Genomic DNA, 16362 nt, shown 5'->3' with positions numbered 1-16362 from the left:
GCAAGGATGGCTTTGTTGAAGGGATCTGGGCAAGGATGGCTTTGTTGAAGGGATCTGGGCAAGGTTGGCTTTGTTGAGGGGATCTGGGCAAGGTTGGCGTTTTTGAGGGGATCTGGGCAAGGTTGGCGTTGTTGAGGGGACCTGGGCAAGGTTGGCTTTGTTGAGGGGACCTGGGCAAGGTTGGCTTTGTTGAGGGGATCTGGGCAAGGTTGGCTTTGTTGAGGGGATCTGGGCAAGGTTGGCGTTTTTGAGGGGATCTGGGCAAGGTTGGCGTTGTTGAGGGGATCTGGGCAAGGTTGGCGTTGTTGAGGGGATCTGGGCAAGGTTGGCGTTGTTGAGGGGACCTGGGCAAGGTTGGCTTTGTTGAGGGGACCTGGGCAAGGTTGGCTTTGTTGAGGGGACCTGGGCAAGGTTGGCTTTGTTGAGGGGATCTGGGCAAGGTTGACGTTGTTGAGGGGCTGTGAGCCAGGTTGGCGTTGTTGAAGGGCTGTGGGTGAGGTTGGCATTGGCAATGCTGGCACTTTCCACCCTGGTCAGCTGGCGCTCACACTCACCCAGCGTCTCTACGATTGGCAGCTTCTTGACAATCACCCGCTTGTTGGCCATTCTCATCACCCCGAGCGCCAGCGTTACTGTGACCACGATGGGCAGACCTTCAGGAATAGCGGCAACGGCCAAACTGAAAGCAAAGACGAGAGCTCAGGACCTGAGGTGGGAAACCCCCATCATCCGAGATCTGAGGAACTTACCTGACTCCGATGGTGAACATACTGAGCAGAGGCTTCCCCTGGAGCCAGCCAATCAGCATGATGAGCCCTGTGAGGGAGAGATAGACAACGGTCAGAAGGACGGGGCGAGACGGGCAATGGTCAGAAGGACGGGGCGAGACGGGCAACGGTCAGAAGGACGGGGCGAGACGGGCAACGGTCAGAAGGACGGGGCGAGACGGGCAACGGTCAGAAGGACGGGGCGAGACGGGCAACGGTCAGAAGGACGGGGCGAGATGGGCAAAGGTCAGAAGGTCGGGGGAGACAGCCCCTCTCCAATAAGAGCAGTGCCTCATGATCTATGTACTCTTTGTACCCCCAAGAGAACCAGCAGCATCCAAAATAGTGACACACCACACAAACCCCATCTTACTCCACAGATGCCGCCCCCGCCATACCCCACACAGACCCCATCTTACTCCACACATGCTGCCCCCGCTGTACCCCACACAGACCCCATCTTACTCCACAGACCCCATCTTACTCCACACAGACCTTATCTTACTCCACACAAACCCCATCATACCTCACACACGCCGCCCCCACCATACCCCTGATACGCCACAGCACCCCACTATTTTTTCTGGCCGTGACGACAGAGCGTCTGTGATCGGGGGGATGGTTGATATTGCGGATGGGCTCACCGATTATCCCGAATGAGCAGAGGGACAGCTGCTTCCCCAGCCTGTCCATACTTTTCTGTAGAGGCGTTTTAGGCGTCTGAAATACAAGAGAAAGTGATGAGAAATGGCGTCTGGGAGCGGTAAGAAACGACGCCAGCGCCACCACCACCCAACGTCCTGGTGACAGGTGATAAACCTGGGGAGGTCGGCTCCCAGCAGGCGACCATTTTATCACTGGGCTATACTGGGAGAGGTTTGACTTTAGGGGCACAAGCAGGAATCAGATCGGGGGGGTTTGGTGTGATGCTCCCAGCACTAAGCCCCCACATCAGGAATTCCACCTGTGCTGTAAAAACGACCACTGCAGTCACTATTCTCCTGTTACATCATGTCTTATTCTCCAGTCACCTCCAGAGCTGCAGTCACTATTCTCCTGTTACATCATGTCTTATTCTCCAGTCACCTCCAGAGCTGCAGTCACTATTCTCCTGTTACATCATGTCTTATTCTCCAGTCACCTCCAGAGCTGCAGTCACTATTCTCCTGTTACATCATGTCTTATTCTCCAGTCACCTCCAGAGCTGCAGTCACTATTCTCCTGTTACATCATGTCTTATCCTCCAGTCACCTCCAGAGCTGCAGTCACTATTCTCCTGTTACATCATGTCTTATTCTCCAGTCACCTCCAGAGCTGCAGTCACTATTCTCCTGTTACATCATGTCTTATTCTCCAGTCACCTCCAGAGCTGCAGTCACTATTCTCCTGTTACATCATGTCTTATCCTCCAGTCACCTCCAGAGCTGCAGTCACTATTCTCCTGTTACATCATGTCTTATTCTCCAGTCACCTCCAGAGCTGCAGTCACTATTCTCCTGTTACATTGTGTGTCATCATCCAGTAACCAAGTTATAGAAAAAACTGACGGCACATCTAGAACTAGTCTGAATAGGTGCATACCAAAAGGCAACTTACATATTAAATTAGAAAATGGTAGCACACCAAATATGAAATAGGAATAGCAAAATGGCTTTAGTAATCTAGAAAAACATATGAGATACTTAGCACAAAATTTGGCCAAAAGATGTGATCCCATTCACCAGCGACAAGGTGATCTCAGATTGAATGGGTCCCTATGCTGACTGCCTGGTGTGAACGGACCTCTGGCTAGTAACATGATAAAGCCTTCAGTCACATGTTTGGTTCCTATCGTCCTATATACACAGGCTTTATAGCCAGAGGTCCGTTCACACCAGGCAGTCAGTATAGGGACCCATTCAATCTGAGATCACCTTGTCGCTGGTGAATGGGATCACATCTTTTGGCCAAATTTTGTGCTAAGTATCTCATATGTTTTTCTAGATTACTAAAGCCATTTTGCTATTCCTATTTCATATTTGGTGTGCTACCATTTTCTAATTTAATATCCTCCAGTAACCTCCAGATCTGCAGTCGCTATTCTGCTGTTACATTGTGTGTCATCCTCCAGTCACCTCCACAGCTGCACTCACTATTCTGTTACATTGTGTCTCATCCTCCAGTCACCTCCACAGCTACACTCACTATCCTCCTGTTACATTGCGTCTCATCCTCCAGTCACCTCCAGAGCTGCACTCACTATTCTGTTACATTGTGTCTCATCCTCCAGTCACCTCCACAGCTGCACTCACTATTCTCCTGTTACATCATGTCTTATCCTCCAGTCACCTCCAGAGCTGCACTCACTATTCTGCTGTTACATCGTGTCTTATCCTCCAGTCACCTCCAGATCTGCAGTCGCTATTCTGCTGTTACATTGTGTCTTATCCTCCAGTCACCTCCAGAGCTGCAGTCGCTATTCTGCTGTTGCATCGTGTCTCATCCTCCAGTCACCTCCAGAGCTGCAGTCACTATTCTGCTGTTACATCGTGTCTCATCCTCCAGTCACCTCCAGAGCTGCACTCCCTATTCTCCTGTTACATTGTGTCTCATCCTCCAGAGCTGCACTCCCTATCCTCCTGTTACATTGTGTCTCATCCTCCAGTCACCTCCACAGCTGCACTCACTATTCTCCTGTTACATTGTCTCATCCTCCAGAGCTGCACTCACTATTCTCCTGTTACATCATGTCTCATTCTCCAGTCACCTCCAGATCTGCAGTCGCTATTCTGCTGTTACATCGTGTCTTATCCTCCAGTCACCTCCAGAGTTGCAGTCACTATTCTGCTGTTACATCGTGTCTTATCCTCCAGTCACCTCCAGAGCTGCACTCGCTATTCTGCTGTTACATCGTCTTATCCTCCAGTCACCTCCAGAGCTGCAGTCACTATTCTGCTGTTACATCGTCTTATCCTCCAGTCACCTCCAGAGCTGCAGTCACTATTCTGCTGTTACATCGTGTCTTATCCTCCAGTCACCTCCAGAGCTGCACTCACTATTCTGCTGTTACATCGTGTCTCATCCTCCAGTCACCTCCAGAGCTGCAGTCACTATTCTGCTGTTACATCGTGTCTTACCCTCCAGTCACCTCCAGAGCTGCACTCACTATTCTGCTGTTACATCGTCTTATCCTCCAGTCACCTCCAGATCTGCAGTCGCTATTCTGCTGTTACATCGTGTCTTATCCTCCAGTCACCTCCAGAGCTGCAGTCACTATTCTGCTGTTACATCGTGTCTTACCCTCCAGTCACCTCCAGAGCTGCACTCACTATTCTGCTGTTACATCGTCTTATCCTCCAGTCACCTCCAGAGCTGCACTCACTATTCTGCTGTTACATTGTCTTATCCTCCAGTCACCTCCAGAGCTTTAGTCACTGTTCTCCTGTTACATCATGTCTTATCCTCCAGTCACCTCCAGAGCTGCACTCACTATTCTGCTGTTACATTGTGTCTTACCCTCCAGTCACCTCCAGAGCTGCACTCACTACTCTGCTGTTACATTGTGTCTTACCCTCCAGTCACCTCCAGAGCTGCAGTCACTATTCTGCTGTTACATTGTGTCTTACCCTCCAGTCACCTCCAGAGCTGCAGTCACTATTCTGCTGTTACATTGTGTCTTACCCTCCAGTCACCTCCAGAGCTGCAGTCACTATTCTCCTGTTACATCGTGTCTCATCCTCCAGTCACCTCCAGAGCTGCAGTCACTATTCTGCTGTTACATCGTGTCTTACCCTCCAGTCACCTCCAGAGCTGCACTCACTATTCTGCTGTTACATCGTGTCTTATCCTCCAGTCACCTCCAGAGCTGCACTCACTATTCTGCTGTTACATTGTCTTATCCTCCAGTCACCTCCAGAGCTTTAGTCACTGTTCTCCTGTTACATCATGTCTTATTCTCCAGTCACCTCCACAGCTGCACTCACTATTCTCCTGTTACATCATGTCTTATCATCCAGTCACCTCCAGAGCTGCACTCACTATTCTGTTACATTGTGTCTCATCCTCCAGTCACCTCCACAGCTGCACTCACTATTCTCCTGTTACATCATGTCTTATCCTCCAGTCACCTCCAGAGCTGCACTCACTATTCTGCTGTTACATCGTGTCTTATCCTCCAGTCACCTCCAGATCTGCAGTCGCTATTCTGCTGTTACATCGTGTCTTATCCTCCAGTCACCTCCAGAGCTGCACTCACTATTCTGCTGTTACATTGTGTCTCATCCTCCAGTCACCTCCACAGCTGCACTCACTATTCTCCTGTTACATGTCTTATCCTCCAGTCACCTCCAGAGCTGCAGTCACTATTCTGTTGTTACATCGTGTCTTATCCTCCAGTCACCTCCAGAGCTGCACTCACTATTCTGCTGTTACATTGTGTCTTACCCTCCAGTCACCTCCAGAGCTGCAGTCACTATTCTGCTGTTACATTGTGTCTTACCCTCCAGTCACCTCCAGAGCTGCAGTCACTATTCTGCTGTTACATTGTGTCTTACCCTCCAGTCACCTCCAGAGCTGCAGTCACTATTCTGCTGTTACATTGTGTCTTACCCTCCAGTCACCTCCAGAGCTGCAGTCACTATTCTGCTGTTACATCGTGTCTTACCCTCCAGTCACCTCCAGAGCTGCAGTCACTATTCTGCTGTTACATCAGGTCATATGCCCTAGAGGCAGAAATCATAGGATAAACTCCAAAACCAAAATCTTAATTTCAGTGTTTGCAAATTGAAATTTTGGTTTTGGCTTTTACCCGCAGTCCTATCGTTAGAGGGCTGATATTGACTTTTAGCATTGCCACTTCCAATAGGGGGCGCTGGAGTTCTAGTTTCTTCCTCTCTAAAGAGACAATTTGTATATTTCCCAGAGGAGCATTGCGGCATAAAAGTCTCCTCACCTCGACATGTCAGGCTTCACAAGGAGGAACGTCCCCCCGGGATCCTGGAGTAGAGGATGAACATAAACCCCCACAACACTGATCACTAGCAGCACTGAGGGGCAGCTGCTACGTGAAGGGTTAATGATGATGTCACGGGTGCAATAATCAGATGACATCATAAAATGCCCTAAAGAGTAACACGGAGGACCGTGATTGTAGAGAGACCTACAGAAGAAGAGGATCCTCCAAGAAACAAAGATTATACGCTCAAGATTTATTGACTAAAAGACATAAAAACAGTAATAACTACAGAGAAGCCGGAGGAACAGACGGCGCAGAGCTTGTGCCGAAAGGGGGGGTATGTGGTGTGCAGCTTGTGGCTGCACATAATGGCGTGACTGCGCTGTAGGTAACAATGTGTCCCTCGTAGTACCTGACATCTACCATGTACTGAGCAGACCGTCAGCCTGGAACAATGACGGGACGGTAGAATGGAGAGTACGAGACATCGACAATAAACGATGAGACTTGTATCAGGCAAAACATTGTTACAGTGTTATCTGCAACCAGACAGCGGGATGATCGAACCCCGAGATAAGGAAACCTGGAGGAGCCAGGTGTACCCCGACCATCTTCCCCAATACATGGTGAACGTCAGGTACTACAGGGGGACAACAATACATGAGACACCTACAGCACAGGCGCAACATTATGTGCAGCCACAAACGGTTCACTACATACCCCACACTACGGCACAAGCTCTGCTGCGAGATTGTCTGTTCCTGCATCATATCTCAGGAATCCCTGTATTCTTAAAAGGCATTAAGAAGCAAGAAAATCTGCACAAACCTCCTCCGCCTGCATCATCTTAAACACTTCACCGAACTGAGACTTCTCCCCGACACAAATGACGATTCCCTGAAAAGGAAGATCAAGAAATGAGAAAAGCGAGAAATCTACGAAGATCCGACATTAATATCCACGATGTCACCTCTGATCTCTAGTGATGGCTAGGAGGCATTCTCAGTGATGTCACCTCTGATCTCTGGTGATGGATAGGAGGCATTCTCAGTGATGTCACCTCTGATCTCTAATGATGGATAGGAGACATTCTCAGTGATGTCACCTCTGATCTCTAGTGATGGATAGGAGACATTCTCAGTGATGTCACCTCTGATCTCTAGTGATGGATAGGAGACATTCTCAGTGATGTCACCGCTGATCTCTAGTGATGGATAGGAGGCATTCTCAGTGATGTCACCTCTGATCTCTAGTGATGGCTAGGAGGCATTCTCAGTGATGTCACCTCTGATCTCTGGTGATGGCTAGGAGGCATTCTCAGTGATGTCACCTCTGATCTCTGGTGATGGCTAGGAGGCATTCTCAGTGATGTCACCTCTGATCTCTAATGATGGCTAGGAGGCATTCTCAGTGATGTCACCTCTGATCTCTAATGATGGCTAGGAGGCATTCTCAGTGATGTCACCTCTGATCTCTAATGATGGATAGGAGACATTCTCAGTGATGTCACCTCTGATCTCTAGTGATGGATAGGAGACATTCTCAGTGATGTCACCGCTGATCTCTGGTGATGGATAGGAGGCATTCTCAGTGATGTCACCTCTGATCTCTGGTGATGGATAGGAGACATTCTCAGTGATGTCACCGCTGATCTCTAGTGATGGATAGGAGGCATTCTCAGTGATGTCACCTCTGATCTCTAGTGATGGATAGGAGGCATTCTCAGTGATGTCACCTCTGATCTCTAATGATGGATAGGAGACATTCTCAGTGATGTCACCTCTGATCTCTGGTGATGGATAGGAGGCATTCTCAGTGATGTCACCTCTGATCTCTAGTGATGGATAGGAGGCATTCTCAGTGATGTCACCTCTGATCTCTAGTGATGGATAGGAGGCATTCTCAGTGATGTCACCTCTGATCTCTAGTGATGGATAGGAGGCATTCTCAGTGATGTCACCTCTGATCTCTGGTGATGGATAGGAGGCATTCTCAGTGATGTCACCGCTGATCTCTGGTGATGGATAGGAGGCATTCTCAGTGATGTCACCTCTGATCTCTAGTGATGGATAGGAGGCATTCTCAGTGATGTCACCTCTGATCTCTAGTGATGGATAGGAGGCATTCTCAGTGATGTCACCTCTGATCTCTGGTGATGGATAGGAGGCATTCTCAGTGATGTCACAGCTGATCTCTAGTGATGGATAGGAGACATTCTCAGTGATGTCACCGCTGATCTCTGGTGATGGATAGGAGGCATTCTCAGTGATGTCACCTCTGATCTCTAGTGATGGATAGGAGGCATTCTCAGTGATGTCACCTCTGATCTCTGGTGATGGATAGGAGACATTCTCAGTGATGTCACCTCTGATCTCTAGTGATGGATAGGAGACATTCTCAGTGATGTCACCGCTGATCTCTGGTGATGGATAGGAGACATTCTCAGTGATGTCACCTCTGATCTCTAGTGATGGATAGGAGACATTCTCAGTGATGTCACCTCTGATCTCTAGTGATGGATAGGAGGCATTCTCAGTGATGTCACCTCTGATCTCTAGTGATGGATAGGAGACATTCTCAGTGATGTCACCGCTGATCTCTAGTGATGGATAGGAGACATTCTCAGTGATGTCACCGCTGATCTCTAGTGATGGATAGGAGGCATTCTCAGTGATGTCACCTCTGATCTCTAGTGATGGATAGGAGGCATTCTCAGTGATGTCACCGCTGATCTCTAGTGATGGATAGGAGACATTCTCAGTGATGTCACCTCTGATCTCTAGTGATGGATAGGAGACATTCTCAGTGATGTCACCTCTGATCTCTAGTGATGGATAGGAGACATTCTCAGTGATGTCACCGCTGATATCTAGTGATGGATAGGAGGCATTCTCAGTGATGTCACCTCTGATCTCTAGTGATGGATAGGAGACATTCTCAGTGATGTCACCGCTGATCTCTAGTGATGGATAGGAGACATTCTCAGTGATGTCACCTCTGATCTCTAGTGATGGATAGGAGGCATTCTCAGTGATGTCACCTCTGATCTCTAGTGATGGATATGAGGCATTCTCAGTGATGTCACCTCTGATCTCTAGTGATGGATAGGAGACATTCTCAGTGATGTCACCTCTGATCTCTGGTGATGGATAGGAGACATTCTCAGTGATGTCACCGCTGATCTCTAGTGATGGATAGGAGGCATTCTCAGTGATGTCACCGCTGATCTCTAGTGATGGATAGGAGACATTCTCAGTGATGTCACCTCTGATCTCTGGTGATGGATAGGAGACATTCTCAGTGATGTCACCTCTGATCTCTGGTGATGGATAGGAGACATTCTCAGTGATGTCACCTCTGATCTCTAGTGATGGATAGGAGGCATTCTCAGTGATGTCACCGCTGATCTCTAGTGATGGATAGGAGACATTCTCAGTGATGTCACCTCTGATCTCTGGTGATGGATAGGAGACATTCTCAGTGATGTCACCTCTGATCTCTAGTGATGGATAGGAGACATTCTCAGTGATGTCACCGCTGATCTCTAGTGATGGATAGGAGGCATTCTCAGTGATGTCACCTCTGATCTCTAGTGATGGATAGGAGACATTCTCAGTGATGTCACCGCTGATCTCTAGTGATGGATAGGAGACATTCTCAGTGATGTCACCTCTGATCTCTAGTGATGGATAGGAGGCATTCTCAGTGATGTCACCTCTGATCTCTAGTGATGGATAGGAGGCATTCTCAGTGATGTCACCTCTGATCTCTAGTGATGGATAGGAGACATTCTCAGTGATGTCACCGCTGATCTCTAGTGATGGATAGGAGACATTCTCAGTGATGTCACCTCTGGTGATGGATAGGAGGCATTCTCAGTGATGTCACCTCTGATCTCTAGTGATGGATAGGAGGCATTCTCAGTGATGTCACCTCTGATCTCTGGTGATGGATAGGAGACATTCTCAGTGATGTCACCTCTGATCTCTAGTGATGGATAGGAGGCATTCTCAGTGATGTCACCTCTGATCTCTAGTGATGGATAGGAGGCATTCTCAGTGATGTCACCTCTGATCTCTAGTGATGGATAGGAGGCATTCTCAGTGATGTCACCGCTGATCTCTAGTGATGGATAGGAGACATTCTCAGTGATGTCACCTCTGATCTCTAGTGATGGATAGGAGGCATTCTCAGTGATGTCACCTCTGATCTCTAGTGATGGATAGGAGACATTCTCAGTGATGTCACCGCTGATCTCTAGTGATGGATAGGAGGCATTCTCAGTGATGTCACCTCTGATCTCTAGTGATGGATAGGAGACATTCTCAGTGATGTCACCGCTGATCTCTAGTGATGGATAGGAGGCATTCTCAGTGATGTCACCTCTGATCTCTAGTGATGGATAGGAGGCATTCTCAGTGATGTCACCTCTGATCTCTAGTGATGGATAGGAGGCATTCTCAGTGATGTCACCGCTGATCTCTAGTGATGGATAGGAGGCATTCTCAGTGATGTCACCTCTGATCTCTAGTGATGGATAGGAGGCATTCTCAGTGATGTCACCTCTGATCTCTGGTGATGGATAGGAGACATTCTCAGTGATGTCACCTCTGATCTCTAGTGATGGATAGGAGGCATTCTCAGTGATGTCACCTCTGATCTCTAGTGATGGATAGGAGGCATTCTCAGTGATGTCACCTCTGATCTCTAGTGATGGATAGGAGGCATTCTCAGTGATGTCACCGCTGATCTCTAGTGATGGATAGGAGACATTCTCAGTGATGTCACCTCTGATCTCTAGTGATGGATAGGAGGCATTCTCAGTGATGTCACCTCTGATCTCTAGTGATGGATAGGAGACATTATCAGTGATGTCACCGCTGATCTCTAGTGATGGATAGGAGGCATTCTCAGTGATGTCACCTCTGATCTCTAGTGATGGATAGGAGACATTCTCAGTGATGTCACCGCTGATCTCTAGTGATGGATAGGAGGCATTCTCAGTGATGTCACCGCTGATCTCTAGTGATAGGAGACATTCTCAGTGATGTCACCTCTGATCTCTAGTGATGGATAGGAGGCATTCTCAGTGATGTCACCTCTGATCTCTAGTGATGGATAGGAGGCATTCTCAGTGATGTCACCTCTGATCTCTAGTGATGGATAGGAGGCATTCTCAGTGATGTCACCTCTGATCTCTAGTGATGGATAGGAGACATTCTCAGTGATGTCACCTCTGATCTCTAGTGATGGATAGGAGGCATTCTCAGTGATGTCACCGCTGATCTCTAGTGATAGGAGACATTCTCAGTGATGTCACCTCTGATCTCTAGTGATGGATAGGAGGCATTCTCAGTGATGTCACCTCTGATCTCTAGTGATGGATAGGAGGCATTCTCAGTGATGTCACCTCTGATCTCTAGTGATGGATAGGAGACATTCTCAGTGATGTCACCTCTGATCTCTAGTGATGGATAGGAGGCATTCTCAGTGATGTCACCTCTGATCTCTAGTGATGGATAGGAGGCATTCTCAGTGATGTCACCGCTGATCTCTAGTGATAGGAGACATTCTCAGTGATGTCACCTCTGATCTCTAGTGATGGATAGGAGGCATTCTCAGTGATGTCACCTCTGATCTCTAGTGATGGATAGGAGGCATTCTCAGTGATGTCACCTCTGATCTCTAGTGATGGATAGGAGACATTCTCAGTGATGTCACCTCTGATCTCTAGTGATGGATAGGAGGCATTCTCAGTGATGTCACCGCTGATCTCTAGTGATAGGAGACATTCTCAGTGATGTCACCTCTGATCTCTAGTGATGGATAGGAGACATTCTCAGTGATGTCACCTCTGATCTCTAGTGATGGATAGGAGACATTCTCAGTGATGTCACCGCTGATCTCTAGTGATAGGAGACATTCTCAGTGATGTCACCTCTGATCTCTGGTGATGGATAGGAGACATTCTCAGTGATGTCACCTCTGATCTCTAGTGATGGATAGGAGGCATTCTCAGTGATGTCACCTCTGATCTCTAGTGATGGATAGGAGACATTCTCAGTGATGTCACCTCTGATCTCTAGTGATGGATAGGAGGCATTCTCAGTGATGTCACCTCTGATCTCTAGTGATGGATAGGAGGCATTCTCAGTGATGTCACCTCTGATCTCTAGTGATGGATAGGAGGCATTCTCAGTGATGTCACCTCTGATCTCTAGTGATGGATAGGAGACATTCTCAGTGATGTCACCTCTGATCTCTAGTGATGGATAGGAGGCATTCTCAGTGATGTCACCTCTGATCTCTAGTGATGGATAGGAGGCATTCTCAGTGATGTCACCGCTGATCTCTAGTGATAAGAGACATTCTCAGTGATGTCACCTCTGATCTCTAGTGATGGATAGGAGGCATTCTCAGTGATGTCACCTCTGATCTCTGGTGATGGATAGGAGGCATTCTCAGTGATGTCACCTCTGATCTCTAGTGATGGATAGGAGGCATTCTCAGTGATGTCACCGCTGATCTCTAGTGATGGATAGGAGGCATTCTCTGATGTCACCGCTGATCTCTAGTGATGGATAGGAGACATTCTCTGATGTCACCGCTGATCTCTAGTGATGGATAGGAGACATTCTCAGTGATGTCACCTCTGATCTCTAGTGATGGATAGGAGGCATTCTCAGTGATGTCACCGCTGACCTCTAGTGATAGGAGACATTCTCAGTGATGTCACCGCTGATCTCTAGTGATGGATAGGAGGCATTCTCAGTGATGTCACCTCTGATCTCTAGTGATGGATAGGAGGCATTCTCAGTGATGTCACCGCTGATCTCTAGTGATGGATAGGAGGCATTCTCAGTGATGTCACCGCTGACCTCTAGTGATAGGAGGCATTCTCAGTGATGTCACCTCTGATCTCTAGTGATGGATAGGAGACATTCTCAGTGATGTCACCGCTGACCTCTAGTGATAGGAGGCATTCTCAGTGATGTCACCGCTGATCTCTAGTGATGGATAGGAGGCATTCTCAGTGATGTCACCGCTGACCTCTAGTGATAGGAGGCATTCTCAGTGATGTCACCTCTGATCTCTGGTGATGGATAGGAGACATTCTCAGTGATGTCACCTCTGATCTCTGGTGATGGATAGGAGACATTCTCAGTGATGTCACTGCTGATCTCTAGTGATGGAGAGGAGACATTCTCAGTGATGTCACCGCTGACCTCTAGTGATAGGAGGCATTCTCAGTGATGTCACCTCTGATCTCTAGTGATGGATAGGAGACATTCTCAGTGATGTCACCTCTGATCTCTGGTGATGGATAGGAGACATTCTCAGTGATGTCACCTCTGATCTCTGGTGATGGATAGGAGGCATTCTCAGTGATGTCACCTCTGATCTCTAGTGATGGATAGGAGACATTCTCAGTGATGTCACCTCTGATCTCTGGTGATGGATAGGAGACATTCTCAGTGATGTCACCTCTGATCTCTGGTGATGGATAGGAGACATTCTCAGTGATGTCACTGCTGATCTCTAGTGATGGAGAGGAGGCATTCTCAGTGATGTCACCGCTGACCTCTAGTGATAGGAGGCATTCTCAGTGATGTCACCTCTGATCTCTAGTGATGGATAGGAGACATTCTCAGTGATGTCACCTCTGATCTCTGGTGATGGATAGGAGACATTCTCAGTGATGTCACCTCTGATCTCTGGTGATGGATAGGAGATATTCTCAGTGATGTCACCTCTGATCTCTGATGATGGATAGGAGACATTCTCAGTGATGTCACTGCTGATCTCTGGTGATGGATAGGAGGCATTCTCAGTGATGTCACCGCTGATCTCTGGTGAAGGGGTAGTGTGGTTGCCTCTTTGTCAGGAAATTATGAACCATTTTCCATGGTTTCGATTACCCCTCCAGGACTTTCCGCTGCATCTACTGGGTTTGACATGCTGCCCCATCCCCCATTAGGTTGTGCAGTTAACACTGAACCCCTCATGCTGCACTCTCTTCTCGCAGCTGCACTCTCTTCACCCTCTCACTCTAGCTACTCCAGCTTTGTGTAACGTGAGACCCTGGTATGACCAGCTCAAGCCGGAAGTACAAGGTTAGAAGCACATTTTCCTTTGTCTATTCAAACACGAATATAATAACACAGAATAATCGTTGAAGCAGGAATCTTATATTTTTTGAGATCTACATCATTAAAGCTATTCTCCACGCTCACCAGAATCTAAGAAACGGGTACCTGTCTCCCAGTGATACATAGATATGCCATGTTTGGTGTCAAAAGAAAGGTAATTTTGCACTAAGAAAAATAACCCTGTCGTCTCATTTGCGAGGTTTCCACCCAGAGTTATGACAAATAGTAGTTTCTTAATAACTTTCTAAAAGGGGCGTAACCAGGGTGAAGACTGTTGTGAACTCTCTTTATCTGACTTCTGAGTCGGGGCTCCCTCTGGTGGTCGCTGTGGGTACTGGAGCTGGCCGTGTTGATGGAAATCTATCACCTGAAGACGATGATTGGAAGTCAGGGGTTACAGACTGGGAGGATTTAAGTGAGTAAGCTTACTTCAGTTGCTGCTGGTGATTTGTTTGTCTTCCTGTGAATCGAGAAGTCTGCTTTTTCCCCTCCTTGGTCTTGCATCTTTCAGATAAGTTATTTCTTTGCTGGAATCTTTTGCATTTGATATAGGTTTTGCCTTTCTCTGCTTTCTGCTTTGCTGTGTGGGTTCAGCATTATTCCATGCTGGGATTTGTGCTGGACCCCGCTCATATGTCACAGCTTATGTCATTCTGTTCAGTATTGCTAATTCCCTGTTATATCAGTATCTTTTGTTTTGCTTCCAGTTCACACCAGAATGCTGATCTAGTGGGGGAGAGGTCGTGAGACCTCAGTGTTTTTTTTGTTTATCAGACATGTTGGATTTTTTAGGGTTTTTGCGTGATTGCAGACAGTGTCTTTCCTTTCCTATCCTGTCTAGACAGTGTGGGCCCCATCATTTGCTTACTCTATTTTCTGCCTGTGTTTGTGCCTCTTCTTGTCTCACCAGCAATATATTTTTGGGGGCTATCTATTCCTTTGGGGTTCTACTCCGGGGCAGTTTAGCTTTCCCTTTTCTTGCTTTAGGCTTAGTTAACTCTTTGGTTGTGTCGAGGCGTCTAGGGCATCATAGGCACATCCCACGGCTAATGCTAGTTGTGTTGTCAGGTTTAGGGGTCTGCAATCCGCTCAGTTGCCAACCTTTCTGGTTTCCTGGTTGCTTAGCCAATTCCCCAGTAATCCTCCTCGGTGACCGAATCATAACAGAAGACCCTTAGTTTTGGGCAAAAGGTATAAAGCTCGTAGACCCAGACAAAGCGGTGTCATTTGCCCGGGGTGCCAGCTAGGAAGCTGTGCGGATAGACCATTTTCCCTTGGGGAAGGTGCCCCTGCCCCCTCCTCCACATGGCATGCCATTGACTGAGATCTGTAAGTTTCATATTTTAATCCATGTTATTTTCTAATTATTTGTATATACTGTATCTTGTGTCGTTTGTAACATCTTTTATATTTTTGTAAACACTGCCTATATTTTCTGGAGTAAATCTGTAAAAATTTACTAGTTTCGTTTTCCTTGCTCTGTAACGTACAGTCACGTCCTCCGTGCTAAATTTACGCTACCATTTGGGTTGGCTCCTGACCCAATATTGATTTTACTCTAGAATGAGGAGCTGATCGCAGCAAAATGTTGTGGGGATTTGGGAGAGTCTGGCAGTGAAGGGAAAGGAGGTTTTGTGTGTGTGTTACCCGCCCTGGGTCTGGGGACATACATACCACCCTCACTGGAGAGGGCCCAATAGCCAGTACACGGCAAGGCAGCCTTTCTGGTGACTACTTATCCTAGGTGTAGTTCCCAGACTGACCTGAGGGTAAGGGGGGGGCGCCAGAGAGCAGCAAGTTCTGAAATCGGAACTACAAAGTGGGATATAATAAATCCCTGACAACTAGGGGGCAACCTCAAACCCCATTTCATGACACTCTTACCTTCCCTTTCCCGTATCGGACCAGCGTGCCCATGAAGACGATGTTGCTCAGGGTGCTGAGGCCGCTCGCTACGTCCACGGATCCGTGCGTTTTGCTGCATGGTTCTGTCTCGCCAGTAAAACTGGATTCATCCACTAGAAGATCAGTCGTCTGATGAGAGAAAGGAAGTGTTAAAAGTCTGCAGCATGGGGGGTCGCAGGTCGGGTTATTGTGGGCTTTGTAGTCCCCCCCATTCCACAAGGCTGCAGTTCTGATCAGGATTATGAGGTCGGATTCTGTACAGTTTATTATGATGATTGGGGACTGAGGTGCTGATAACCGCTAGGATGTCCTGACTTCAGCAAACCAGCGCTGCGGGGAGAGGGCAGATGGCGACAGTCCGGGAGCTTCCGCTCTCCGCTCACACTGCAGGTAAAACTCAATTTATGTTCTATTATTTGCTTTCCCTTATTGACACGGGGGGAGGGACGGCTACAAATACCTTCATGTGGCACCGAGACTCGGGCGGACGCAAACAGCCATGACCTTGACCACGTGCGTCCTGAACGTGGCGGCCAGAACAGGCAACCATTACAGAACTCTGGGGTTGGGATCATTGGGCCAATCAGAAAAAATATAATGTCCTGTA

At 47.9% G+C, this 16362-nt stretch overlaps 1 protein-coding gene across 1 annotated transcript in view; it reads right to left on the bottom strand.

Moving 5' to 3' along the window:
• The window catches only part of LOC141079311 (calcium-transporting ATPase type 2C member 2-like), a 61182-nt gene that overhangs the window by 12328 nt on the left and 32492 nt on the right, over window positions 1-16362 (bottom strand). The window contains exons 8-12 of the mRNA XM_073565311.1: window positions 15735-15884; window positions 6529-6597; window positions 1412-1487; window positions 750-816; window positions 555-679 (exon numbers count right to left, since the gene is read on the bottom strand). Coding sequence (XP_073421412.1) covers window positions 555-679; window positions 750-816; window positions 1412-1487; window positions 6529-6597; window positions 15735-15884 — 487 coding nt within the window. The remainder of the gene's footprint in view (window positions 1-554; window positions 680-749; window positions 817-1411; window positions 1488-6528; window positions 6598-15734; window positions 15885-16362) is intronic.

Source organism: Dendrobates tinctorius, unplaced genomic scaffold, assembly GCF_039654945.1.
Source record: "Dendrobates tinctorius isolate UK_male_01 unplaced genomic scaffold, ASM3965494v1 ptg000651l, whole genome shotgun sequence".
Lineage (NCBI taxonomy): Eukaryota > Metazoa > Chordata > Amphibia > Anura > Dendrobatidae > Dendrobates > Dendrobates tinctorius.
The sequence above is the reverse complement of the archived record's forward strand: the minus strand, read 5'-3'. Positions and strand labels throughout refer to the sequence as shown.